The sequence below is a fragment of the Malania oleifera genome, chromosome 6 (genome assembly GCF_029873635.1).
Source record: "Malania oleifera isolate guangnan ecotype guangnan chromosome 6, ASM2987363v1, whole genome shotgun sequence".
Lineage (NCBI taxonomy): Eukaryota > Viridiplantae > Streptophyta > Magnoliopsida > Santalales > Ximeniaceae > Malania > Malania oleifera.
Genome location: NC_080422.1, coordinates 16,590,395 through 16,618,135, shown reverse-complemented (window position 1 = coordinate 16,618,135; position 27,741 = coordinate 16,590,395). Strand labels below are relative to the sequence as shown.

Here is a 27,741-nt window from a genome sequence, read left to right as displayed (position 1 = left end):
ACTTAGGAAATCAATATTAGTTAAATTCTTTTCATTCATATGTAAAGATATATATATATATATATATATATATATACTAATTGTTAAATTATATAAATACTTTAAAACAATTAAATATACTAAAGTTTGTGGATTATATTTCATTCACAATTTTTTTTAAAATATAAAATAATAAAAGTGGTATTTATTTATGAAATATATATATATATATATATATATATATTTTATTTTGGTGCGTAGAGGATTCTCAGCTAGCATATCTGCATTTATGGAATGGCTGAATCAACTGTAGCTGTTAAACACCATCTCTCCGATTTGCTACATGGATTCTCGGGCGTAGGATCAAAGATCGCGAAAGGTTCCGCTTGCTTGATTTCAAGTTAAAAAAAGATCCAACGGCTCAGAACCATTTAACTTTAATATTTGATCCTAACGTCTAACGTATTTTCTCAAAGGGTTTGGCGTAAGCAATGGAGGACGATAGCTGACACCATGTCTATTTTCTCGAGAAAATGACCCTCGAGAGAAAATGGGCGAGAAAATAAAAGGTTAATCTCTGAACGTCTATCAGCAGTCACTGGTCAGTCCTATCTTTTACAGGTTTTCTTCAACAAAGCATATGTATATTTTACAATGTTCTTGTTAGGGTTTGGATTTTCTGCAATAATTCTGACATTTTCTTGCCAATCCTTCGTGAGTTTTAGTTTTATCTAGATTTGAAATCGTTGGTTAATTCTATTGGTTGGTTCAGATTAGATTGGAGTATTTTTCCTAGTTCTTGAACACACCCAATATTTTGGCTGCTGCGGAGTTTGCTTTGATGGATTACATGAATTAACTATAGGAAATTTGAATTCATGGTTTTTATTCTTGGATTTTAGCTTGGTCTTTGTTCCACGTGATTTGATTGTCTTGTCTATCGATTTGATTTGAAACTTTTATGAGAATCAAGATTTTATGGAAAAAACAATGTATTTGATCAATTTACATTGACTGCTCTTATATTCTCTATCTTCACGTTTCCACTTGAGTGAATTTTGACGTTTAACTTCCACCCACCCCCCCCCCCCCTCCTTTCAAAACATGTTTTTTTATGGTCTAAATATATGTATACGGTGGTCCGGAGAGCAAGCAAGTGAACTGAAACTTCCATTTATTTTTTTGTAGTATTGCTTGACTTATCAAATATGCTGTTTGTTTGTTTTTTCCCCGGATTTCCTTTCGTCATATTTTGTTTAGTAGTAAAATAAAGGAAGAAGCCTATCTTCTGACTCTACGCAGGTTGTTTTTGAAACAGATTTAACCTTGTTGTACCATCTAAATTTTATGGTGCTGAGCATTTGGTACAAAAGACAAGTCTGATTTTTTTTCCTGGAAGAGAAGTTTGAGTAGTACAGAAAATTGGAAATACTTTTACAGCTGATCTATGCTTTCCCTATACATAGTTTTGTGGGCAGACTTAGATGGATGTTCCTTCATTGGAATCACATAGCAATATCCAAACTGATCGATACCCTTTGTTAATGGAGCCGATGGAAAGAAGTGATGATCATGAGCACATCATTGACATTGCAAGAGGTGACAATGCTTCATCAAGCACAGCTCATGATGATCAACTTCCTAGACCGGATCCAGCACAGGGTGAAGGCAGACTGTCTGGTAGCATGCAGGCTGCTGCTCATCAAACTTCTTTGTCTACGTCAAACAGATTGAATTCCAGGACCTCTTCATTCATGAGGAGAGGTGATGGTTATGGTCGTCGCCGCAGGAGCCCTTTGAATTCTGGGCTATGGATTTCTGTGGAGCTAATTGTCACTGTGAGCCAGATTATCGCGTCTGTTGTTGTTTTATCTCTATCAAGGCATGAAAATCCACAGGCCCCACTGTTTTCATGGGTTGTGGGTTATGCATCTGGTTGTGTTGCAACCCTCCCTATCCTTTATTGGCGTTATCGCAACCGCAACCAGGGTACGGACCAAGATTCAACTCAGTCACGCCAGGGATCTTCTCAAGGCAACCGTTCTTCTGAACCTGCTTCATACACAGCTATCTCAGTTAGTCAAGCCTTAACAGGGGAAAACAATCAGACCAGTGGAACAACTACAACAAATAATCAAGATGCAAGAAGCTTGAGTGCACGGTATGTTTTATTTGTTGTTGTTCATTTAGTTTGTGCAGATTATACTTCCCCATGCTCTTGGAAGATGTTCGGCTATCCTATGCTCCATTAGTCAATGTTGTTGGATTTGCGTGTTGCATGTATTGCTGCTCCTCAAGATTCATGGTAGTTTTTTTTTATCAACGGGAAAAATATAAAAGAACTTATAGTAAACAAAGTAGGGGCTTTAATGGTAGTTTTGGGCTCCTTTACAGCTTAACTATAGGTGTATGAAACCTTGGTTTTGTGCTCTCTTTTGGGTTAAACATGCTGAGGATTCTATGGTGCCCTGAATAACAAGTCCTTTGGAGATGTCAGAAGGAGAAAGGCCCCAATGCTGTCTTGTAGAATGAACCTTCAAATCTAGGTTGTAAAATCAACTAGAGTCTTTTGGGGGTGGTGATGGCAGTGGTGGAGATTATCCACTTTTAAGGATCAAGACACCATTGCCAGCCCAAGCCTATAATGGCTTTTCTTATATCTAGGTCATGAGGGTCCTTAATATTCCACAAGATAATTTTGCACACTATGGCTTACTCATCTTAATCTTGATCCCTCCTTTTCTCCTAGTCTTCCTCCCTCCTTTTTGGATTTTCTATCGTAATTACATGACCATCTAGACTTAAACTTCGTAGTCCCTTCCTCTAGGTCTGCTTCCCTTGCTTTTCTCTTTCTCTCCTTTGGTACTTTCTCTCTATCTGCTTTCCAAAAATTCATCCATAACACTATATATCTTCATGCTAGCGATAAACATCCCCAAAATTTTGCCTAACCCTTTTAGCCCACTTTTGACACCTGCCTTTTGAATCTTCCCTTCTGAGTCTCTGTGACTGTTGATCAAATTCTGATCCAAACGGTTAGTGGGACTCAGGTCAGCGGGCCAGTCTTTGCTAAGCCACTTAACCAAGAGCTTCCATTAACTTATCCTCTTTGGGATCATGTGCTTTATTGCTGTCCCACTCATCTGCTGCACTTTCCATACTTCACCCCAGCATGGATTTCCTGAAAAGACTTTCTTTTACGCATCTGCTCCCATTGCTACACTAGCCTCCTAGTGAGCATGATTTGTCCTTCTGACAAGCACTGGCTGTTACTTGAGCATCATTGTTAACAAATCATCATGATTTTGTATGGAATGCTGTGATAAGTAAATACTGGATACTCAGTTTCTAAAGTCTTGTTACCAGCTAGGAGATTTGTTCACTACGCATGTTTAAACCTGCTTTGTTTGCTGATTGTAAAAATTTGGGATTGCATTATATTATGCAACCCTAGGTTGACAAGAATTGTTAAAATTGCTGCATTTTTTAGTATGGTTCTACTTTGTGTGTGTGCATGTGTATTGAATTATTGATCAGCATTCAGCACCATAAGGTTCTATCATATAATTGGTATAGGTGCATTTTTGTACTAAAGAATTCATTTCTGGGAGAGCAGTTCTTCTTTGGCTGGCCCTATCATATATATATTTTTAAGATAATAAAAAATTTCTATTAAAATAACATAATTACAATGAAATGAGGATAAGAAATCCTCCAATTAAAAGCAAAAATGAAAAAAAAAAGGGAAAAAAGAAGAAGGAAAGACTAAAAATTACATCAAAGCTGCCATCTGATCCCTTTGAATAGACTCCAAAACCCTCAAAAGAATGAGCACATAAAGAAGGAAGAAAAATAACTTTCTCCCAAAGCAGTCTTTGAGAGACTTTTTGATTTTTAAAAACTTGAGCATTCCTTTCCAGCCACAGTGACCACAAATTTGTAAAAGTAGCGCAGTCACAAAATACCCTTTCTCTCCTTCTTCCCAAAGCCCCAAAACTTCACTTTCAAGAAATTCTAAATTGTGGCTGGAGCCTCCCAAGCCTCATCAAAATATGGGAACAAATTATTCCACATGCGTCTTGCTACCTTAAATTGAATGAACAGATGACTCATAGTCTCATTAGAGTCATTGCACATCACACAAATGTCTGGACTAAGGGCTTTGTATGTCCTCCTTAACTGTAACATATTGTTTGTATTTTTCTTGTTAAGAATTAAGGTCCACATGAAGGCCCAGACTTTAAAAGCAATATTTGCTTTCCAAACAACTTTATGTCAGGGGAGAGGGCTAGGATTTGTGGATTTTATGAGATTGGAAAGAAAGACTATAAAGAGAAAGTCAACAAAAGAGTCTAGCACACTCAACAAAAGAGTTAATTCACCAAACTCTCTTTCATAGAGACTTCTAAAGAAATGAAAATCCCAAAAAATAAGAAGCTGAAATTGATGCATTGTGAACAGTGGATAGTCTAAACAAATGTGGCACCAACAGCTCCAACGAAGACTCCCTAATGCAAATGTCCTCCCAGAATTGAATTTGATCCCAATTACTTGCTTTAAAATGAGTAAGAGGAAAGAAAAGACTAGCAATTTGGGACACAAACTTCCGTGACTCGAATGAGTGGCATTACCACTCCCTTTGGAATCCCGTCTATTTTTATGTATTCCATATTTACTCTTTATTACCTTGTGCCATAGGGAATTAGATTCTAAGGGAAACCTCCATAACCATTTCCCTATTAAGGATATGTTCTTAGAAATCACATTGCCAAGCCCCAAAGCTCCCTCTAACTTGCACCTTTTAGCAACCTCCCAACTAGTCCCTTTTATTCTGATCAACACCCGACCATAGAAAATCTCTCATAATCTTCTCCACATTCCCAGCCACCCTAGGTGGGATTTTGAAAAGGGATAGAAAATAAATAGGAATATTAGCTAATAGGCATTAATAGGAGTGATTTTACCCCCTAGTGACAGTCAAGCCCTCTTCCCGCCTCTAATGTTTTCCCCACTCTATCACTGGATCCTAGAAAACATCCGATAAGGGTCACCCCCAAATGGAAGACCAAAATAGGACAAAGGCTACTCAAATTAATGCCAGATATACCACTCTTAGAAAAATTTTCTGAAGATGAAATGCCTCCACACTCCCCCCTCCTCCAACGAAGTAGACAATCCATTAATAACCCCCATGTCTTGGGCACGAGAAATCATCCTACTAAGAACATCAACAACCAAAGTAAACAAGAACGGAGATAACAGGTCTCCTTGCCTTAAACCTCTTGAAACACCAAACAAATCCCTAGGCTGCCCATTAACAATCACTGACTTATTAGCAGAGCTGAGACACCCTCTTATCCACTTTCTCGAAAGAAACCCAAAACCTTTTTTCTGCATAACTTTCTCCAAAAAACAAACCCAATTAACAGTGTCATAAGCTTTTTCAAAATCCAATTTAAAAACCACCCCGCTTTTGCCTCTCCTTTTAACATCCTCTACCACCTAATTTGCTACCAAAACAGCATCTAAGATTTGTCTATCTTTCACAAGGCAGATTGGGCTAATGACAACATCTCCCCCAACATCTCTGTCAACCTTCTCGAAAGATCCTTAAAAAGCACCTTATAAACACTAGTGACCAAGCTAATGGGCCTAAAATCCTTCACCCTCTTGGACCTATCTTTTTTCGGGATGAGAGTAATGAAAGTAGATTTAATACTCTTATACACCACTCCTCCCCTATGAAACTCAGAAAACTTCATAATGTCCTGTTTCACCACTTTGCATCTATCCTGGAACAAAATCTTTGTAAAGCCATCTGGACTTGGTGCTTTATCTCTATCTATATCAAAAACTGTCCTTCTCACTTCCTCCAAGCCAAAAATTCTTTCTAACCAATTAGCTTGCTTTACCCCAATAGGACTCCAATCTAACCCATCAACCATTAACCTATTCCTGCAGTTATTATTATACAAACCTTTAAAAAAATTTAGTAATGCCATCCCCAATTTGTTTATTATCGCTCTCTTCCCTCCTGCCTCTGTCTCTAGCTCCTTAATAAGACTCTGCCTCCTCCTCCCATTGGCCACTCTATGAAAAAGCCTAGAATTAGAGCCCCACTCTCTAACCCAACTAACCCTTGATTTTTGCTGCCAACTTCTCTCTTCCTTCAATCAGAGCACCTCAAGATCATTATTAAGGCAAACTCTTCTCTTTCTATCTTGCTCCCCTAATACGCCACACTCCTCCAACCTATCCAAATTTCTTGTCTCCAAAATATTGTTTTTTTTTTTTTCTTAATATCCCCAAACACTTCTTTATTCCTTCTCTTAAGTTTACAATGGACAAAATTCAGCTTCCTCATAAGCTTAAAACCTTCCCACCCTTGGACATAACACTCTTTCCACCAAGTTCCGATGATATCACCAAAAGAAGGGTGAGAAAGCCACATATTCTCAAACCTAAAAGGTGTCGGCTCCCATTGAATTGCATTTAAAATCCAAAAGAATTGGGCGATGAACAGAGGTAGGTCTTACTTTAACTATATTCGGAAATAATTCTTCCCGAACATCACTAAAAGAAATCTATCAATACGAGTCAATGCTTGTCGATCCTCATTAGTCATCCAGGTGAAGCTGCCATTACTCAAAGGGACATCTCTTAAACCACTATCCCTAATGAAAGAGTCAAAATTTCTCATTCTACTCATCACCCTTGATCCCCCTAGACTTCTCCCTAGCAGTTATGATAACATTGAAATTGCTCCTTACCACCCAACAGGGATTGCAAAGCCCATACAAGCTGGCCAACTCTTCAAAAAATTCACTCCTCTGGGAGTGTATTGTAAGGCCATAAACAGAGGTAAACCACAAATCGCCAACCCCTTTGATCTCACGTAGTACGAACAATGAAAAGGAACCTAAAACATAATACTTTCAAGACATAAACCTAGTGTCCCAAGCCACAATCTGCTTCCTTGAAGCCCCAGAAGAAGGAAGAGATACCCAATTCTTAAAACCAGTATCCCAAATAGTTCTAAAAACAAAGGAATCAACCTCACCTAAAGACTTGTAAAAACAAAACTTCAGGGTTTGCTCTATTCACCAAGTCTCTAACAACTCTTCTCCTGTCTAGTCCTCCCCTAGACCTCTAACTTTCCAGGAAAGAATCTTCATTTGGTAACACTACAAACTCCCAAGCACCTGCCCCATTTCCCATAGTTCACCGAGGTAGCTAATCTAACTAATTCTGTACTCAACTTATTAACTTTTTTTTCTCTTCCCTATTCCCTCTTTCTTGAGTCTAATCAAATCCCCAGAGAGAGCTGTCAAGGAGAAACCCAAATCATCTAGAAGTTCTTGGGCCACTTGGTTTTCTCTCTCATCCCCCAATAGATCAACAATATTTTGGTTTTCCCTCAGATTCTAATTCCTTATGGAATTTCAGTAAATAAGAGTTAATATGGGAAGACACAAAATTATAATGGTTACCCATTGGAGTTGTAAAGTTCCTCACACTCGCTCCTGGATCATTGCTTCCCAAATCCTTATTCGATGAATTGGCGTTTAGAAGGGGAGTAGAAGGTTTGGATCTTTTTTGGAAGAATGAGAATCTTTAGTGCCTGTGGATAGGTTGATTCCTTTTAAGTTCCTGGCAGTATCCAAACCTTGAATTCTCAAACCCAGAACAAGGCAGTGATCTGCTAAAGAAGGAGACCCTGAATTTAAGCCTATGTCAACTTCTCCATCCTCCCAATTATTCTTGCCGTCCACCTTGTCTCTTTCTTCAACTTCTCTCCTCAATTTATCTTTTAAACAGTTCATCAGCTTCAAGATCAAAAAAGGAAATTGACTCCTCCCCATCTTCGTGAACTCAGACAAGTCGTCTTTTGATTCCAAGTGTCAATAACCTCTTTTCCTTTTACCTTTTCATGAAAACCTTCCTCTCCCATCTTTGTCTTCACTTGTTTGTATGCTTCCAACAGTCTTTTCAAGACTATTGACCATTTCTCAGAAACAATTGGAGTCTCTTCTATTTCACTGTCTAGCACCTCCTTTGCTGTGTCTCTAGTTATCTATTTTGCCGTTTTTTCTCCTTTTTCTTCTTTGTCATTTTGTAATTCCTTCAACTGAACTGTTGATCTCTTTTCCTTCTCAATTTTACAGGCCCAAAAGAAATGTTCATGTGAGGAGGAGGGCTCCTGTCCACTTAAGTGTATAAAAAGCCTGAATACCTTCCAACCCAACAGAACTGTGATCTATGTTAATTTCCGTTTGGGCCTTAACTGAGTTCGCTTATTCTATCCCTGTTTTCAGCACTTGACAGAGGTTGCACCTCCATTGTTGTGCTTAGATTTTTCTGATTTAAGCCTACTAAAATTATTCATTCTGGACCAATTAAAGTTAGAGCCCCTGTAATTATTCTTATTGGTCCATTTAATACCTTGTCTCTTCTAACCATACCAGACTTACCCCAAAAAGATTCTCCCCTGTAATTGCGCTCATTATAGTGATCATATCCCGAAATCCAGCGCTGAAATAACCTTCCCTTGCTATTAGGCTCATTATAGTGATTATATCCAGAATTCCAGCGCTGAAATAACTTTACCCTGTAAATATGCATGTTATGTTGATGTAGCCCAGAATTCCAGAGCCTCTCTCAAGTCTCCCCCTATTTGAGGTATTATCAATCTGTCCCTGAATAGATTCATAATTTTCTTTCCTTTCTTGATTACTGTCACCGGAGTTCTTCTCCGCTGATCTTTGCCAGAAAATCCCCTCTGGTTTGTATACCCCCCTAAAGCTCTATCGTACTGCTTGTTCTCACTAAAGCTCTGATTGGTGTGTCCAACCTTTGGTCGTATATTTGTTGAACCACAGTCCAAACAGCACAATATTGGCCCCTCACAATTCTAACTTACCTTTTTCTTGTTTTCTTTGAGAACATTGATATATCAAAAAATCTTATTCATCCCCCTGCCTCCCTCCCTTCTGGTATGCATACCATCTGTATCGCACCTTCGGTTCGGATCCTTTGCAGGGATAAGAACGGCCTGAAACTGTTAGCTCTCAATTGAAACATGAAAAAATGATTTGGTGCTCTGAAAGTCTTGACCCAGTGATCCTCTGTTTTTTTAAAGAAGAAATTATGTAACTGTTCAGCAAGCCAATTCCTTTCCTTTCTTGTTAAGAAGATATGAAAGTTCTGGCCACGATTAATCTCCGAGATTTTGAGCAGCTCACCATTTTCTGTGAATGAGAACAACTTCTTACCTAACAAGCAATTAATCTCCCCCATTCTCCTATACAGACAGAGTCTTGTTTGTCTCGATGGAACAAGAAAGGAGTTTTGCCGCAGAATCAGAATCGCGGAACACTCTGGTGAACCAGAGTTGCGAAAGCATATTTGCCGGAGAATCAGGCTTGCACAGCAACTCCAGAGATTCAAAATCTCGAAACAATTGTGTGGCTTTTGGCTTGAGTGGCTCTTGGCTCGATTAAAGTTATGGCTTTAATCGAGTGTCTTCCGAAGGCCGTAAAATAGTTGACTAGTAGACTGAAAGATGCGCTGTAGTTAACCGCTTTAAGGAATCGATCGTTCTCTGAAGGCCAAGGATGATTTGCCAGAAGGGTGTTCGAGTGTCTGCTGAGAGAGTTTTTTAAGTAGGCAAAAAGGTTTTCTGGCAAAAGATGAAAGAATAGGACTTGGTTATTGTTGGTTTGTCTGTGCTTTGGTTTTGATTTCTTGGTTAGGGTATCAATGGGGGAAGGTATTGGGTAATAGGGCTCATGAGAGAAGGGAGAGATTAAACCCGCCAAGCTCGCAGATTTGAAGGAAGGTGTTGAGGGAGACGTTGTGAGGCCTTATTGCAGTCCTATCCTGCCTATATTTTAACCTTTTCTAATTCTCTTTTGCAACTGTCCTCTCCCTGGTTCTTGTTTTGTTTATAACAGAGGCCTTAGTATGATTTGTGGGCTAGAAGCAACAGTCATCCTCCTTGCTTCATTTTGTTATCCACATGAGTCTTGACAAGGTCTAACTTGTCAATTAGGTCTGCAATTCTTATGGAATTTTATTCTTGACTCGCAATCAATTTCCCATATGGTCTATCAAATCCTTTAGGTCTATGACCTTTTCCTGCACCTTTCTTTTTGGATAACGGACTTTTATTAAAGAGAGAACGAAATAATTACAACAAAAGAAGGAAAAGATAGTGGGAGGATTGGGAATCCTCTGAAATGACAGTGAAAGCAGAAGGAAGAAAAGAAGACTCAATAGAACTCCAATCTCTCTGCAGGTCCTCTAAAGAAACATTTCTAAAGAGGCCATGAGCAGAACTCCATAATGTTGCAAGAGACACCATTTTTGCTCTGGACCAAAGGGGTAGTAAAAAATTCAAGAATTCCTTTCTAACCAAATACACCAAATAGAACTGCACAATGCTGCATGGCTTTCCTCTCTTTATTCCTTCTGAAACATCTAAAAGTAGCAAGACAGGAGGCATCCAAAGGAGTAAAAGATGATCCCCAATAACACCAGACAAGCTATTCTGATGAGTCCAAGCAAGCGGGCAAGGATTGTTATGCTTTGTTATTTTTGAACCTTAAATTGATCATTGGTGTTTGGTTTGGCACATACTCCACTATCCGATCTTCAAAGGGATTATAGGGCAGCACTATTGTCGTTGTTAGAGACTTATAGATTGTTCTTGGAGGATGTCTTTCTCTCAGCAAATTGTACTTCTGCCTCATTTTATTTAATGAATTTTTATTATATGGAAAAACAAAGTGATCTTTAGTCACTATTTTGTAGTTTTTGTTGGTGGGATGGAGATTACATGGGCAACGATTAATAGGGTGGTTGTGACTGAATGTTTAGTGCTCAAAATTCAAATAAAAGAATGAGGATGAGTTATTACTAAATATGGTTATGAAACTAGGATTGACAATCGAATCGGATCAAGTAGGTCATTTAAGTATCAAATACACGGAATATTACTTCGTTTTGGGTAAAACTGAAATTGGTTTGTTGCTAATCAATTAAGCCCTAGCGTGGAAGAGTGAACTCTAGGTTCACCACAACGATCAAATTGTTGCAATGTGGCATTAAGGATGATGAAATTGACCAAGTGCTCAACCATAGTGACGGAATTGACTAGTTTTAGACATTACAACAGCAACAACAAAACCAAGCCTTAAGTCCCACTAGGTGGGATCAGTTATATGAATCATTTTCCGCCAATTTATGTGATCATGGACCATTTCTATTGACAAATTCAGGACTATTAAATCCTTACTCACTATCTCATTCTAAGTTATTTTAGGTCTACCTTTACTCCTACTTCCCCCCCATAGTACTCTTCCTCACTGGCGCACTATGTGGACTACGTTGCAAGTGTCCATACCATTTGAGTTGTCCCTCCTATCTTATCTTCTATAGGAGTTACACCTAACTTACCGCGAATATTATGTTCATTTCTTAATTTATCTTTCAATGTTATACCACTTATCCATCTAAGCATTCTCATCTCGACAACTTTGACTTTTTGGATATTTTATTTCTTCGTTGCCCAGCATTCTAATCCATATAGCATAGCTAGTTTTATAGCCGTCCTATAAAATTTCCCTATTAATATTAAGGGTATTCTAGGATCACAAAGCACACTTGAAACACTTCTTCATTTTACCTAATCTGCTTTAATTCTATGCATTACATTATCTTCAATTTCTCCTTCAACTTGCATAATAGATCCAAAAGATCTAAATCTACAAGTGCTATATATATCTTCAATATCAAGTTTAACTTTGTCTCCAATATTCCTCCTACCATTATTGAAATTACATTTTATATATTTTGTCTTATTTCTACTTATCCTAAAGCCTCTAGATTCCAAAGCTTCTCTCCATAATTCTAACTCTGTCTCTACTCCGCCCCTAGTTTTATCAATCAATATAATATCATCTACAAACAACATACACCATGGAACCTCATTTTGAATACTCTTAGTCAGTTGGTCCATCACTAAAGCAAAAAGATAAGAGCTCAAAGTAGATTTTTGATGTACAGTTGTACACCTATGGTGATTGAAAATTCTCTAGTTTCTCGATCTATAGTCCTTACACTAGTCATTACTTCATCGTACATATCCTTAATGACACTAGTATGCCTACTACATACACCCTTTTTTTCTAAAACCCACAATAGAACTTCCCTAGGTACCCTGTCATATGCTTTCTCTAGGTCAATAAATATCATATGCAAGTCCCTCTTCTTTTCCTTAAACTTTTCCATTAATCTTCTTAAAATATATATAGCTTCTGTGGTAGATCTCACAGGCATAAAACTAAATTGATTTTCCGAGACCTTCGTTTCTAGCCTTAATATTTATTCAACTACCCTTTCCCATAGTTTCATTGTATGACTCATAAGTTTAATTCTACTATAGTTATTACAATTTTGAATATCTTCTTTATTTTTATATATAGGTATTAAAGTATTTTTCCTCCATTCATCTGGCATTTTCTTAGTTTTTATAATTTTATTAAATAAATTAGTTAGTCATATAATTTCGTTATCACCTAAGCATTTCCAAACTTCAATTATTCGGTCCTATAGTTTTCCCATTTTTCATCATTTTTATTGCAAACTTAACTTTGTTTACTTTAATTTTGCGAATAAATCTCATATTTTTAGTCTTTTCCGCATTTGTCAAATCTAAGTTTAAGCCTTCTATTTGGTTTTCATTAAACAACTTACTAAAATAACTTTGCCATCTTTCGTTTATGTCTTCATCCTTAACCAAGACAATATCATTCTCACTTTTCATACATTTTACATTTTCTAAGTCCTTACTCTTTCTTTCTCTAACTTTAGCAAGTTTAAATATATCTGTATTTAGCTTCATTAACGACCTTTTTTGCATCTTTTCTCGCCTTTTTTTACTTTTCAAAGTTATCCATGTTTCTACATTTTTGCCGCATTTTATACCAAATTATTTTTGTCTTTATGGCTTTTTGGACATCTTTATTCCACCACCAACTTTCTTTGTTATTCAAGAATCTTCCTCTTGATTCACCTAAAATCTCTTTTGCTATTTTTTAATAGAGCTAGCTAATTTACTCCAAAGAGTATTTGTATCTATCCCATCCTCTATAGTCCAATCCCCATCTTTGATAATTTTATCTTTAAATTTTATTATATTTTTTTCCCTTCAAGTTCCATCTCCTAGTTCTCTTACACTGATTTATTTTTATCTTTTTTATTCCATTTTTTAATACATATATCTAACACTAAGACTATGTCTCTTACACTGGTTTATTTTTATCCTTTTTATTCCATTTTTTAATACATATATCTAACACTAAGACTATGTTGTGTGGTTAGGCTTTCACCTAGAATAACTGTACAATCCTTGCATGATTTACCCTCCTAGTTAGAAAGAAATCTATTTGCCTTCTATTTTGTCCACTTTTAAAGGTTGTTAAGTGTTCTCTCTTCTTAAAGAAAGTATTCATTATACTAAAATCATATGACATAGCAAAGTCTAAGTTCATCTCCCCAAGCTCATTTTTGTCTCCATATCTTCTATGTATCATCTCGTAACTTTTATTATTTCTTCCAATGTGTCCATTCAGATCTCCTCCTATAAATATTTTCTCAATCCCTGGTATGCGTTGTATAATACCATCTATATCTTGCCAAAATTGTCTCTTAAAATTTTCTGCCAAGCCTACTTTAGGAGCATAAGCACTAATGATATTTATTATCTCTTGGCCTACTACCATCTTGATTTTTATAATTCTATCATCTACTTTGTTTACATCAACAACTCTATCTTTTAAGTTTTTGTTTAGAATAATTCCTACTCCATTCTTATGTTTTTCTTTTCTAGTGTACCAAAGTTTAAATCCTAATTCATCAATTTCTCTAGCTTTCTCCCCCACCCACTTATTTTCTTGAAGGCAAATATATTAATTTTTTGTCTAATCATTGTGTCCACAATTTTCATGCTTTTACTCGTAAGTGTCCCTATATTCCAAGTTGCTAATCTAATCCTAGTTTCCTTAACTAACTTCTTTACTTGCCCATGTCCAAAATGATGTAGGATCCCTCGCATATCTGACACCGACGACCTAGCCCACCCCTGCCCACGTGTCACGGTCCGACTATTTTCACATCGTTGTGAAGGGCCGTGCGGCGCTAGCTAAAGCACTCTTGCTTAACTAGCCAACCTATTGTTTACCAACATTCATCCACGAAGCACTTTCATTAACATTCAATCAGATAGCAGCGGAAATAATAATCAATTCATGAAAGCCGTGGCAACCAAGCAGTAAACATTGAAGCAAACGTAATTCATTAACAAATCCTTCGTTGACATGTTGTACTTAGCGAGGGAGGCAAGTAGGCTAAGCACGTTGACAGTTGCTAGTGAGTTTTACAATGACTGATGAACACTCACCCTCCCCTAAAGAGGTTTTTATGAAATTATCATCCTGGCACTAGGAAACATCAAAGTGACCGAGGAGTCATACTGCCTTATTTGGCTTACAAAGACTCTACTAGCAGAAAATAACCCTACACTAGTATTTACATGATGGAAACCCATCCTAAGCACACGAGATAAGCGGTTACAGGCAAGCATAATGCCCTGAACAAGCTTAGCTCGTGACATTCTCCCCCACTTATGCGGTTGACGGCCTCGTAGACTTTTGGCGGTAGGTACACTTCAACTTTGTCCACGAATGACTTCAAATCTTCCGCAGAAATCCAGCTGATTTCTTTGTCATCTAGGCACTTCCACTTCACTAGGAACTTCTGCCACTTCTTCCTTGAGGATATGAACTTTCTATCTGCAAGGATCTCTTCAACATCATGTCTGTCAGGTTGCACTATCTTCAACTCTGCGCTGTTTGACTGACTTCTGCTCAGGTTGTTGGTGCTGGCGTTGAATGGCTTGAGGCAGTTGACATGAAACTGCGATCTTCTCTCCTGATCTGCCCACTTCTTCATCTGCTTAGAAGCTTTCTCCAGATAGGCTTGGGCAAAGTCTGCATTTTGTTTCCCTTCACTGGTGAAGATGTATGCCCTAGGACTCTTTCGTCTGTACGGCTCGCCCACTGTGTGAGGTAATAGCGGCAGCTGGCCTATAACAAACTCAATAGGGCTCTTGTTGGTAGTTGAGCGCCTTTGGGCGTTGCCACAGAACGGAGCCACATCAAGTAGTTGCACGCCATTCTTCTGGTTGTCGTTGACAAAATGGCACAAGTACTCATCTAGCAGCTCTCTGAATCTCTTCATCTGTTCGTCTGTCTGTCGATGATAACTCGAAGAGATGTCAAGGTGTGACCTGAATATCCTGAAAAACTCTGTTAAGAAGTTGTCAGTGAACATTAAATCTTGGTCACAAATAATAACTTGGGGAACACCCCAATATCTCACAATAGTCACAAGGAACAATTGTGTCGTCCCCTCTGCCGAACAGTACTTTGGTGCGGCCATGAAAGTACCATACTTCTTCCACTCCCCCTTGTCTTGTTGGCAAGTGAGACAAGTTTTGGTATAATCAACCACATCATCCCGCGTGTGCGGCCAATAATACCACCCCAGTAGTCCTGTCCTTGGAGTCATTCTCCGCGAATACCCCTCAACGAACTTCCTGTAGTATCCAGTAAGGCCAAGAAAGGAACGCAACTCCTTCACTGTCGTGGGGATCTTCCGTTCTTGAATCATCCTTACCTTCTCCATACCCCTCCGGATACGACCTTGTTCAACGACTTAACCAAGGAATTTGTTGCTCCGCCGAGCGAAAGAGAAATTCTCCTTCTTCAAATCCAGACTGTTTCCCTTCAGCCTGTCGAACACCTTTCGTAGATGCTCTTCATGTTTCCTTTGAAACGACACCGATGCTCCCAACGGTGTTTTGGAAGGGCGAACACATCCCGCCTCCACTTTGTCAAGTTGCTTCCCCAACTCTACTATCTCTCGAGGCGCAATCCGACATGGCCCTTTAGCAGGTGGTTTCACTCCTGATAACAACTCGATCTCATCCTTCACAGTCCGTCGTGAAGGCAAATTGTGAGGCAGCTTATCCGCCAACACCTCCTTATACTCATCCAACACCACTTGGATGGTCGTAGGCTCCAGCTCTTGGCCTACTTCTTTGTCTACCACCACCGTGGCTAGATGTGTCTGCTCACCCTTACCCAATCCTTCATTGAGTTGTATGGCTGAAAGGGACTTCCCGTCGTCTCCTTTCGTTGCAACGACTTGCACCATGTACGAGTGATCTCCCATCAGACACAGGGAACCAGCCGAAGGCATAGCATTGCCCTCGTCCCCATTAGGAACTCCATTCCTAAAATGACTGGATAGTCATCCAATGGCACCGCTGTGAAATTCGCATAACCTTCCCACTGTCCAAGCTTTATAGCCACTTGCTTGGCTACTCCCAGAGTAGGCTGGGCTACAGAGTTAACTGCTTTCATGCGACTTGTATCCTTCTCTAAGGATAAGTTGAGTCTCCCTGCTTCCAACTGCGAAACAAAATTATAAGTAGCTCTCGTATCCACCATAGCGCGAGTACTCTTCCCATTTATCCTCAAGTCCACAAACATTAACCCTCTTGCTCGTGTAACTTTCAGTGTTTTTGTCTGCTTTTCCAATGCGTTCACCAACCGCACTGAACTCACCCTCGGGGCATCATCCTCTTCCCCATCGTCTTCCACTGCCTGTTCTACAATGGAAGCCTGTAAGGCATTAAGTGATGCTTTGTGAGGGCACTCAAAAACTCTATGAGGACCTCGACACAAGAAACACTCAATTTTACTCTTCCCCTTTCCATTGGGTGTGTTGAACCCTTGAGACGACGAAGCTTCCTGTGAGGTTGATGATTTAGAGTCGGCTCCCCCACTCTTGGGTTTGCCATTCCTGAAAGACTTTCCACTGTTTCCCTCTCCGCCAAACTGTTTGGACGAAGCGGTCTCATCACCAGCGTAGTCTGTCAAGCGATCTGCAGCCGCTTGTGCAGTTGACAAGTCTTGAACCCTTTGTCTATGAAGTTCAGTTTTTGCCCATGGTTTCATCCCCTCAAGAAAATAGAACAACTTGTCCTTCTCCGACATATCCCGAATATCCAACATTAAAGCAGAAAATTGTTTCACATATTCGCTGATTGACCCCGTATGCTTGAGATCTCTCAGTTTTCTCTTTGCATTATACTCAACGTTCTCAGGAAAGAATTGGGCCTTGAGCTCTCTCCTCAAGTCTGCCCAACTATCAATCATACAGCTTCCATTTTCAATTTCTCTGTACTTGGTACGCCACCACAGTTTGGCATCACCAACCAAGTACATGGTTGCAGTATCCACCTTTGCCTGTTCTGAGGTCATCCTCACAACGCGAAAGTACTGCTCCACATCAAACAAGAAGTTCTCTAACTCCTTGGCATCTCGGGCACCCCCATACATCCTGGGTTCTGGCACCTTGGTCTTGCTAACTCCAGGAGTGTTGGAGTTCCCCATAGCAAGAACCATCACATTTACATTTGCATCCAAATCTGCCATCCAGGCTTGCAAAGTTTCCACAGTGTGGCGAAAGTCCTCTGACATGTCGCCTATCAAACCTGCTTGATGTTTTTGTGATCCCAACACTTCATCAACAAGTTCTCTCATCTGGGCCACCTCTGCGGCCATAGTGTTGGTTGTTTCCTCAACCTGTGCATCCAGCATGCTGATCCTCTCAGCATTGTTTGGTGCCATGGTCACTTACCAAAGCTTCCCAAATCCAACAACAAAGGCAATCGAATTCACGTAGCAACTCAACCTTGGGCTCTCACCAAGTGTCACTGACTTGGCTTTGATACCCAATGTCACGGTTCTACTATTTTCACACCGTTGTGAAGGGCCGTGTGGCGCTAGCTAAAGCACTCTTGCTTAACTAGCCAGCCTATCGTTTACTAACATTCATCCACGAAGCACTTTCATTAACATTCAATCAGATAGCAGCGGAAATAATAATCAATTCATGAAAGCCGTGGCAACCAAGCAATAAACACTGAAGCAAACGTAATTCATTAACAAATCATCCGTTGACATGTTGTACTTAGCGAGGGAGGCAAGGAGGCTAAGCACGTTGACAATTGCTAGTGAGTTTTACAATGATTGATGAACACTCACCCTCCCCTAAAGAGGTTTTTATGTAAGTATCATCCTGACACTAGGAAACATCAAAGTGACCGAGGAGTCCTACTGCCTTATTTGGCTTACAAAGACTCTACTAGCAGAAAATAACCCTACACTAGTATTTACATGATGGAAACCCATCCTAAGCACACGAGATAAACGGTCACAGGCAAGCATAATGCCTTGAACAAGCTTAGCTCGTGACACTACACCTGAGTGATACAAGTGCAACACATCGCTCGTAGGTGACGTCTTAGCAAATATTCAATAAGGATTCATTTCATAGTAATCTGACAAATTTTACATTGGCTGTCAGCTGGCTAACGCAACCCTCCTCCTTTACCTAAATAAGTTTTCAGTGTTTGATTCTGTGGTTATTGAGTAATGGGGGGATTTCAATGTGGGAGCATATGAAGAGTTGAAAGTTTATGGAGTGGAACTCAGTTGGGGTGGGGATGACAAAAATGATTGGGTTGGACACTTGGACCATTGGATTGATGGAGTAGCGGCATGCAGAGACAATGGTTGAAGTGGCAACAACTGCACATTGTTGAGTTGATTGAATTGGTATAAAGTGGCAATGCAAAATGCAATTACCAATTGGTTTGGAATTAAGTGGACTAAACTAGTGTCTAGGTTTTTTTTTTTAATTTTTAATTTTTATTTATTATTATTATTATTATTATTAAATTTATGAAACTAGTGCCTAGGTTTTTTTTTTTTAATTATTAAACCCAAGTGCCAAATCTTTAGTCCTACGAACACATGAATTTGAGTTTTTTAAAAGCTCAAACTTGTTCAATTCATGGTTATTAAAATTGCAATCTAGATTGTAAAAAAGGTCGTACCCAGTGCACAAGGCTCCCACTTTGAGTGGGGTCTGGGAGAGGTAGATGTTGGCAAGCCTTACCCCCATTTTTTGGAGAGGCCGCTCCCAAGTCTCGAACCCGAGACCACCCATACCAAGACGGAGGCACTTGCAATCTGGATTGTACAATCCTATATTCATACTTTACCAAAACGATCCTGATCCTATATTCCTATATAGACTGGCTAATGGGTAGGCCTACCCCTATCCTATATTCATTTGATTTAATTTTTTCCTCACTATCATCCACAAGGCATGCACCATGCACCATGCACCTGCTGATGCTAATGGTGGTGGGTTGGCAGTGGCGGCAGAAGCCAGAAGGTGTTGATGCTATTGTACAACGTGGGGGCTGAGCCCTAGTTGTTTTGTTGGGGAAAGGAGGGGGGGGGGGGTGGGTGCAGAAGTAAAATGCTACTGGAAGAAAGCTAGTTAGATAGAATAGGCTCTACTGTACACCACCACCAATATTAATGTATATATTTTTTATCAGTAAAAGAGATTTATTGAAGGGGCATGAAGGGGATGCCAGCCCAGAGTACAGATAGTCAACCACCCTGAAGGTTGTCACAAAAATCAAGAATTACATTGTTTTCATTCACTACAAGTCTACAAGTTCACTGCTTTTTACTGATGTGAAGCAGTGAGTGAATTTTTGAACACTCTCCTGTTCCTTTCTTTCCAAACACACCAGTAAATTTTCTTCCAACCACCACCGCTATTAATATTATTGCTCCTATTCCTTCCATTTATTGAATGAATGATACTTAAGGGAAAGTTTGAGCTAGCTTTGACACCTAATTCCTAAATGGATAAATATAGGATAGATACAATCAATTTATAGTTATTTATGCTCACAACAACAACAACATCAAAAAACGACAAACAGAGCCTTAAGTCACACAAGGTGAAGTTGACTACATGAATCCTTTTCCACCTATTTACACGATTGTGGGCAATTTCCTTTGACAATCCTTACTATCTCATTTGAAGTTATTTTAGGCCTACCCCTACCCCTTGTATTGCCCCTCATGGAAACTGGCTTATTCCTTGTCACTGGCGCACTATTTGGCCTACTTTGCAAATGCCCAAACCATCTGAGTTGTCCACCCCTTATCTTATCTTCTACAGGAGTTGTGTCTTACTACGAATATGTTCATTCCTTAATCTATCTTTTAACATTATATCACCTATCAATCTTAGCATTCTCATCTCGGCAACTTTCACTTTTTGGACATGTTTTTTAGTTGCCCAATATTCTAGCCCATATGGCATAGTTGGTCGTACAACCATCCTATAGAACTTCCCTTTTAATTTTAAGGGTATTCCATTAACCCACAACACGCTCAAAGCACTTCTCCATTTTATCCAACTTGTTTTAACTTCATGCATTACATCTTCTTCAATTTTTCTCCTTTAGCTTACATAATAGATCCAAGGCATTGAAATCTACTAGTGTTATTGATTTCTTGACCATCACGTTTAACCCTTTCTCCAATATTCCTCCTACTATTACCAAAATAACATTTCATATATGATGTCTTATTTCTGCTTATGCTAAAACCTTTAGATTCTAAAACTTCTCCCATAATTATAACGTAGATTCTACTCCACCTCTAGTTTCATCGATCAAACAAATATCATCTGCAAACAACATACACCATGGAACCTCATTTTGAATACTCCTAGTAATTACTAGAGCAAAAAGATGCAAGCTCAAAATAAATCCTTGATGTATATCTATTCTGATTGAAAATTTCGTGCCTCTCCACTTGTAGGCCTAATGCTAGTCATTACTAAATTGTACATATCCTTAATGACATTAGTATACCTAATACATATGCCCCATAGAACGTCCCTAGGTACCCTATCATACAACTTTTATCCATTTCTTACTTTGTATGCTAAAAAATAACCTTAAAATTATCCATTTCTTACTTTTTTCACGTAGTTATTATCTCAAAGTTCTTATGTATTGATTAGATGGTCGACTTTTAATACACCACCAAAAAACTTCCTTTTTTTCTGAAGATTACTATGTATAAGAGTGGTGTCTTCATCTTGTAGTCCATGTTAGAGGCTACGATTGTGGCCGACCATGTTCTTACACAAGTTGGCATATCATATGGTTAATTTGCCTTTACTCGTGATTTTTCTTGAAAACACTAGCTAGGGTTGACCTACCTTTGTGGCCCATATTAATATCTTGAGAATTATTTTACGAGCAAATGCCATATGTTAGATACACATATAATATTAGCTAAGCATTATTTTATCTTTTGGTTGAGCTAAGCTAAGAGTATACATTGATGAGATTTACAATTGACAGCAGTCTTAGTTCTTCTTCTTGTTCTTATTCTCTTTTTGTTGTTGAATATACCTTTGCTATTTTTTCTATTTTATTTTTATTTTTTTGGGTCGGATGATTTTTGTATCCTAGTAGCCTACAATCTATGAACAGTGAAGTTTTACTTAGATCAAACAAATCAACTATTCAACTATATAGTAACCCTAAAAATCCATCAATTGTTAATACAAAAGCCATAAACCCTTTTATAAATGCTTTTATAGTTAAAATAAACAAAATGTGTGAACTTTCTATTTTGTGTTGTTCTACAAAATTTAGGATTCTTGAAGCACTTTTAAAGAGTTTGAACATTTCATAAAATCTTCCTTTGTTTGATTCTCCTTACAAAATAGTTTACTTGAAAGATGGAAGTGTTTGTGCAATCTGTATGATGATTTATAAAAGCCTTAATATTTCAAAAGTTATCTTTCACATTTTTCTTATCACTTCCAACAAAGTATTATTATTTTCATATATACACAGATTATATATTTATTGAAAAAGAAGAGATATTTATCAAAGAGAACAAGAATAAAAAAGATGCTGCACAAGCGGAGAAGAAAGATATATGTGGAAATCCCACCCTCCTTCTCTGCAATCATGTTTTCATTTCGCCTCTAAAGCAGCAATCATTACCTGAGATATTCATACCAGATCCCTTCATTGTTCCTATTGGCCTTTCTCACTAGAAGAATTGCTTGGAACACAACAATCAGCCATAACCTGAACATTGCATCAATTATGTTCAAGGCCTAAGCTCCATCAACTCGAATATTCAATAACCCCTCATTTTTTTTTTTTATAGCTAAAGAAATTTCATTAATATGAAAAGAATTTACAAGGAGGGAGAATACAATATCTCCCGAAGAAAATCTGGGATAAACCAGAAAAAAGAACTAAAAACAACAAATAGAGAGACATCAAACCAGCGATCCCTATGTAAATCTGGAAAACTAGCTCCCTTTAAAATTCCAAACCCGACACTTTATAAAGAAGCCATATACTAAATCTTTTCACACATCAGTGTCCAGTTGAACTTCTTGACAGACACCCCTAATCTTTTCTAAGCTACTGCAACCTGAAGCCTTAAGAGAGAGTGTGTGTTTTCTCATTAAAAAAAAAAAAAAGAATTTATTTTCCTACTTGTTACATGATGGGTATACAAGCTACTACTTACATTCCTAGTCTGGAACACTAACCATCTTTAAATAATGGTGGTGAACTTGTACCAAGACACTAATTTTTAATGAAAAAAACATTTGTACGAAGACACTATAAAGGAAGATATATTTTTTAAATCAGTTTGAAGAAAGATGGTGCATTTTTTGAATATTTATTTATTTAAAAATTTGTTAAATTGCTTAGCCAGTGAAGAGAAAAGTAGGGTAGCTAGTAGTTTGTATGCACGTGGCTGTCATGAATTGAATTGGGAATAGGAAAGACATTTTTTCCTTTATTGCAAATTGAATTGTGAATTGTAAGATTTGGTAATAAATTAAATAATATCTTTAAAAAAGTAAAAATTTCAGTAAAAATGAATAATCTATGTCTAGGAGGAAGAAAATAGTACAATAAAATTTTACTTCCAGAATAGAAAGTAGGATAACAAAATGTGTTCATTGACATCACCAGAATTCAATTAGGTTAAAAAAGCCTCTATAAGTCCAAATTTCAATCAAGATAATCCTCTAGCTTAATACCAGTATCATTGTATCACCCTCATCATAATCTCCATCATCATTTACGATGGCTCTCTCTTCTTTCTCTTACACTCCGTGCTTTCTCATCTTCAGTTACTTTTCAGTCTGCTCATCCTCAGTTGCTTACTCTTCCATTCTTACCAGCATTTAAGTTTCTTGGTCCCATAAACAGATGCAGGGCGGCAAACCAGAAATTATTTGATTACTACGTACAACCAGCTACAATTTTTATTTTAAAAAAAAAAATCTTGTAAGAGCCTGAAAATATTTAACTTCTTTAATTCTTCAGCACAATTATTGCTGGGAGTTTTTGTCTTTTTCCCAAAAGAAAAAAGAACCTGGGTAATGGGTAAGCTTGTCTTGTTTTGTGTGTGTGTGTGTGAGAAAGAGAGAGATTGGTTTTGTGGAAAGGATATGATGAGAGGGGATTGAGTTTATTTTGTAAACCGTTTTTAGATTCCTTCTACACCGTTTTTAGATTCCTTCTGTGCAGGACTCTTTTAGGCTTTTTTGCTTTTTAGTACAATTCATATAAATCATCCAAGTGGGTAAAAAAAAAAAAATCATGCATAAGTTTAGCATATTAGGAAATTTGGGAAACCGGTGCTGCAGAACCCTTTTGCCCCTCTATAGTGACTTAGACATTGCAATCTCTCTCTCTCTCTCTCTCTCTCTCTCTCTCTATGCACACACACACACACACACAAGTCATGAAGGCACATGCGCTGTGCGTGATTCTAAATTGGGTGTGTGCTAGGGAGATCTTGGCCACATGCTGTGTGCTTTAGATTTCAGCCTTGTGATGCTCCTTTTATGGTGCAAAACCTTAACAGTGAACATTGATTTTGAATCTTGGGTTTGGATTTGAGTAGATTTTGACAAACGTCAATGCAGTTTTGTATTTCATCTTGTCTAATCCACACAATTTCAAATTAAAGGCCTCTCCCAAACATAGCTGAGGCTCAATGAGAGCCAAAACAGATTATACCTCACTATAGTTGGGGTAAGACTATTACATTTGGTATCAGAGTCAACCTGCGGTATGGCCATATGAGTGGGTCTCACACAAAGGTGTAGACCCCTCTAACAAGGGTGTTACGGAGAGAGATCAGACAGGAGAGCCTGCCATGATCCCATGTCAGACTACGAAATTCTTAGCCATAGGAGGATGGTTAGTTTTCAAAGTGACTTGCCTTCCTAGGGCCAAACCTTGAGGCTCAATGGGCCAAAATGAACAAGGGTACGAACAAGGGTCTCGCTAGAGTTGTGCCTTGCACATGAAAGTTAATCATGTTAGACCAAGACTGTTTTCATACACATCCTCCCATCATATTAATTATGGGAGTTTGAATCTCTGTGCAAATGGTGTTTGGGGAGGGGTATTGTGAAGACCAACACGCAATTAAAACCATATAAAACGAAGACATTTGTATACAAAACCCCTTTAATGTAAGGAATTAATTTGGCAATTCAAAAATAAATAAATAAATGAATAAAATAAAGGTGAATTGGGAGAAAAATTAAATTCACTAAAGATTATAGGTATAATTATAAGAGTTTGTTTAGGATTCAACTATTATTATATTATAAGTTGGATATGAATAAGATGAATTTAATGATCAACTTTATTCATATAGATAAGATACAACCTTCAATTAATTTGCATGAAATTTAAGTTTCTTAATTTTAGCCCTTGCAAAAATGTATTACATGTAATTTTAGCATACAGAATCAAATTCAATGACCATTAGGAATGTGGTAAGAGTTTATTTTGAAGTTTGGACAAAAATAAAATAATGCATGTGAAAAATATATTGCACGCAAATATTTTTAATATAGATTAAATTAATTAACTACGGGGAATGTGACAAAAAATTTACTTGGAATTTTTCTCTTTTTTTTGGAATGTAGATTAGATAAAATTTATGGCTTGCTAGATTTATGTGTGAAGATACATGTGTTATTTAGGACAAAGTCAATAATATTCTATCCAAAATTTTTAATATTAATTTATGTAAAAATTATTGATGTGAATTCTGAGTTTAAGATTAATGAAGCATTAGAAATGTGACAAGTTTATTCGCAATTAAATTACTTTTATTTTCTCCTAAGGGATGGCTAAGATAACAATTAAAACCAATTAAGTCTTCTAATAAAAAATGGTATGTCTTTTAGGATATAATTAAGGATATGTTGGTCCAAAAATAAATTACACTATGCGCACTTTTGTAGTGATGAGTTTATTCACGACTAAATTACTTTTATTTTCTCCTAACTTGGATTGAGTTAGATGAAAATTAAAAGCAATTAAATCAACTAACAAAGAGAAAATGGAATGTCATTTAGGATTTAACTGAGGGTATTTTGGTCCAAATTATTTCAACGGTTACACTATTTGTAATTTTATATATAGTAGAGATAATTAATATCCATGTGTTTAGTGAAGAAGCCGGTTTTTTTATTTACAGACTCAATGGACTAGTGGATCATTTCAAGATGGCATTAGATTGCTTCTTTGCAGTTTGGTTTGTTGTGGGCAATGTGTGGATCTTTGGAGGACACTCTTCTCCTTCTGATGCTCCCAAATTGTACAGGTTGGAGTTAGTGTAATGCATTCTTTCACTTCTCCTGGGATTTCTTATGTTGAGTTATGAAACTGCTTCTTGGTGTCATTGCAGGTTATGTATAGTTTTCCTTACCTTTAGTTGCATTGGATATGCCATGCCATTCATACTCTGTGCAACAATCTGTTGCTGCTTACCTTGTATAATTTCAATCCTGGGTTTCCGAGAGGAATTTTCTCAAACTAGAGGAGCCACCCCAGAATCCATTAATTCTTTGCCGACCTACAAGTTTAAGTCCAAGAAAAATGATAGTGTTGAAGAGCAGGAAATCAATTCAGGAGCAGGTGAAGGTGGGGTATTGGCTGCCGGAACCGAAAAGGAGCGTGCCATATCAGGAGAAGATGCGGTGAGTTTTTTAGTACGTTTTATGGGTGCTAACTTACACTATCCCAAAATTTTGAGATTGGCTAATTAAATTTTGACCTATGCTATGCGTGGCAATTGAACTATGATTGAGATTGATGAGTAAATGTATGGACTGGACTTCAAAAAAATTGACCTAATGGGGAAAATCATAATTAACATGAAAGAGATCACAAGCAAAGGTAAGGCTAGTTGTTTGTTTCTGTTGGTATTTAGAAGAATATTTTTAGAATTTCATGACAATCTCATAGAAATTGAAAAACTTGCTGTGGATATGGTTAATTCTTATACAGATTTTCTTGACCGTAAATGATAAACATTGGCTTATTTGTAGCTTCTTGATGAGGTGTGGTGATGATTAAGGTTTTGTACTTGCTTCCACCCGCCTTACGAGAATGGATAACCTGTCTTGCAGTAGGGAACTACTCCTTGCTGGGGTAGATTTTTAAAGTTGATGTGCCCTCTCATTTTCAAACTGCAAGGTTAAGTAGATGATGTCTTAACTTAAAATAGAACATCTGGGTGCATAGCGTTATAGATTACATAAAATTTGATGGAATCTGATGGCTATAATTACTAGTGGACCTGACCATGAGAAATGAGAGATTTGGACAAATATGTGTCTCGCTCTTGGTGGTTTGGTGTATGAATCCTGCATTGGTATTGTTATTTCTTCTATTTTTAACTTTGATATGTTTCCCATTGTGAGTTTGTGGGTTTTGATTCGCTAGCTTTAATGGGTGATGTTCTCGCCTCTCCAATCTGGTGCAGGTATGTTGTATATGCTTGGCAAAATATGCAGACAATGATGAGCTGAGGGAACTACCCTGCTTCCATTTTTTCCACGTGGAGTGTGTGGATAAATGGCTGAAGATTAATGCGCTGTGTCCCCTTTGTAAATGTGTGGTTGGCGAGAGCAGTGCAGCTTCTCCATCAGCTATGAACTCTGGCCAGCTTCGGGGAGAGGAGAGTGGGTAATGGTTTCTTAACTCAAGGCAGATATATGGAAGCACTGCATTATAAACCTGATTTCTAAAAGCCCCGTCTGCTGCACACTCAAGGAGGTTCATATGGTTGAAATTTGTGGAGCCTGCCGATTCTATTTTGCAAATTTACATATTTAACAGGGCAGAGACAGTGATCTCAGTGAGTTTGGTATTGCAATTTTATGAGCCTGCCAATTCCATTTTTGCATACTGATGTATTTAATAGCTGTTGTGATACCAGAAGTTGATTCAGCTGCAGCGTGAGGTGGGGATACGGGCTACTTGTATCTGAGACGCAAAAAAGTTTGAATTATAGTGATGGAATAAATATATAGCTCTTTAAGTAGTGCTTTCACTTGTGAGGATAATTTAGCTGGATTGTAAGGTGTTCTGCAGTGTTTTTTTTTTTTTTTTATTCAACAAAAATGAAAATTAGTCCCTTTGGTGCTAGTAGTTTGTTAGTTTTTTAATTTGACGAATTCTAGGATCAGTTTGGGTAAAATCCACTATTCTTGCAGCTTCTTCCTGCTCTCTTTTGAGAGCAGCTTTTTTTCTATTAATGCCTAATATACTGGGTTGAGAAGGGTGTAGTTGCAGAATAATTTTCAAGCGGGAAGCTAAATTCTGATTAATTAAAAAAGAAAAATTCTGATTTTTTTTTTTTTTAATCAGAACTCTGATTTGTCCTCCGC

At 37.8% G+C, this 27,741-nt stretch overlaps 1 protein-coding gene across 7 annotated transcripts; it reads left to right on the top strand.

The window, feature by feature from the left end:
- The first annotated feature begins 236 nt into the window (after nt 1–236).
- On the top strand, nt 237–27,499 carry LOC131157773 (E3 ubiquitin-protein ligase At1g63170). 7 transcript variants are annotated; one of them, XM_058112157.1, is made up of 5 exons: nt 237–580; nt 1,298–2,140; nt 25,545–25,670; nt 25,755–26,046; nt 26,835–27,499. In XM_058112157.1, the coding sequence occupies exons 2-5, from the start codon at nt 1,464–1,466 to the stop codon at nt 27,039–27,041; spliced, it is 1,302 nt and encodes a 433-aa protein (XP_057968140.1). In that variant the 5' UTR covers nt 237–580; nt 1,298–1,463; the 3' UTR covers nt 27,042–27,499. The 7 variants fall into 7 exon arrangements, with proteins under 7 accessions (XP_057968140.1, XP_057968143.1, XP_057968138.1 ...); XM_058112160.1 differs by having other exon boundaries at nt 239–548; XM_058112155.1 differs by having other exon boundaries at nt 239–580; nt 1,282–2,140.
- The last annotated feature ends 242 nt before the right edge of the window (nt 27,500–27,741 follow it).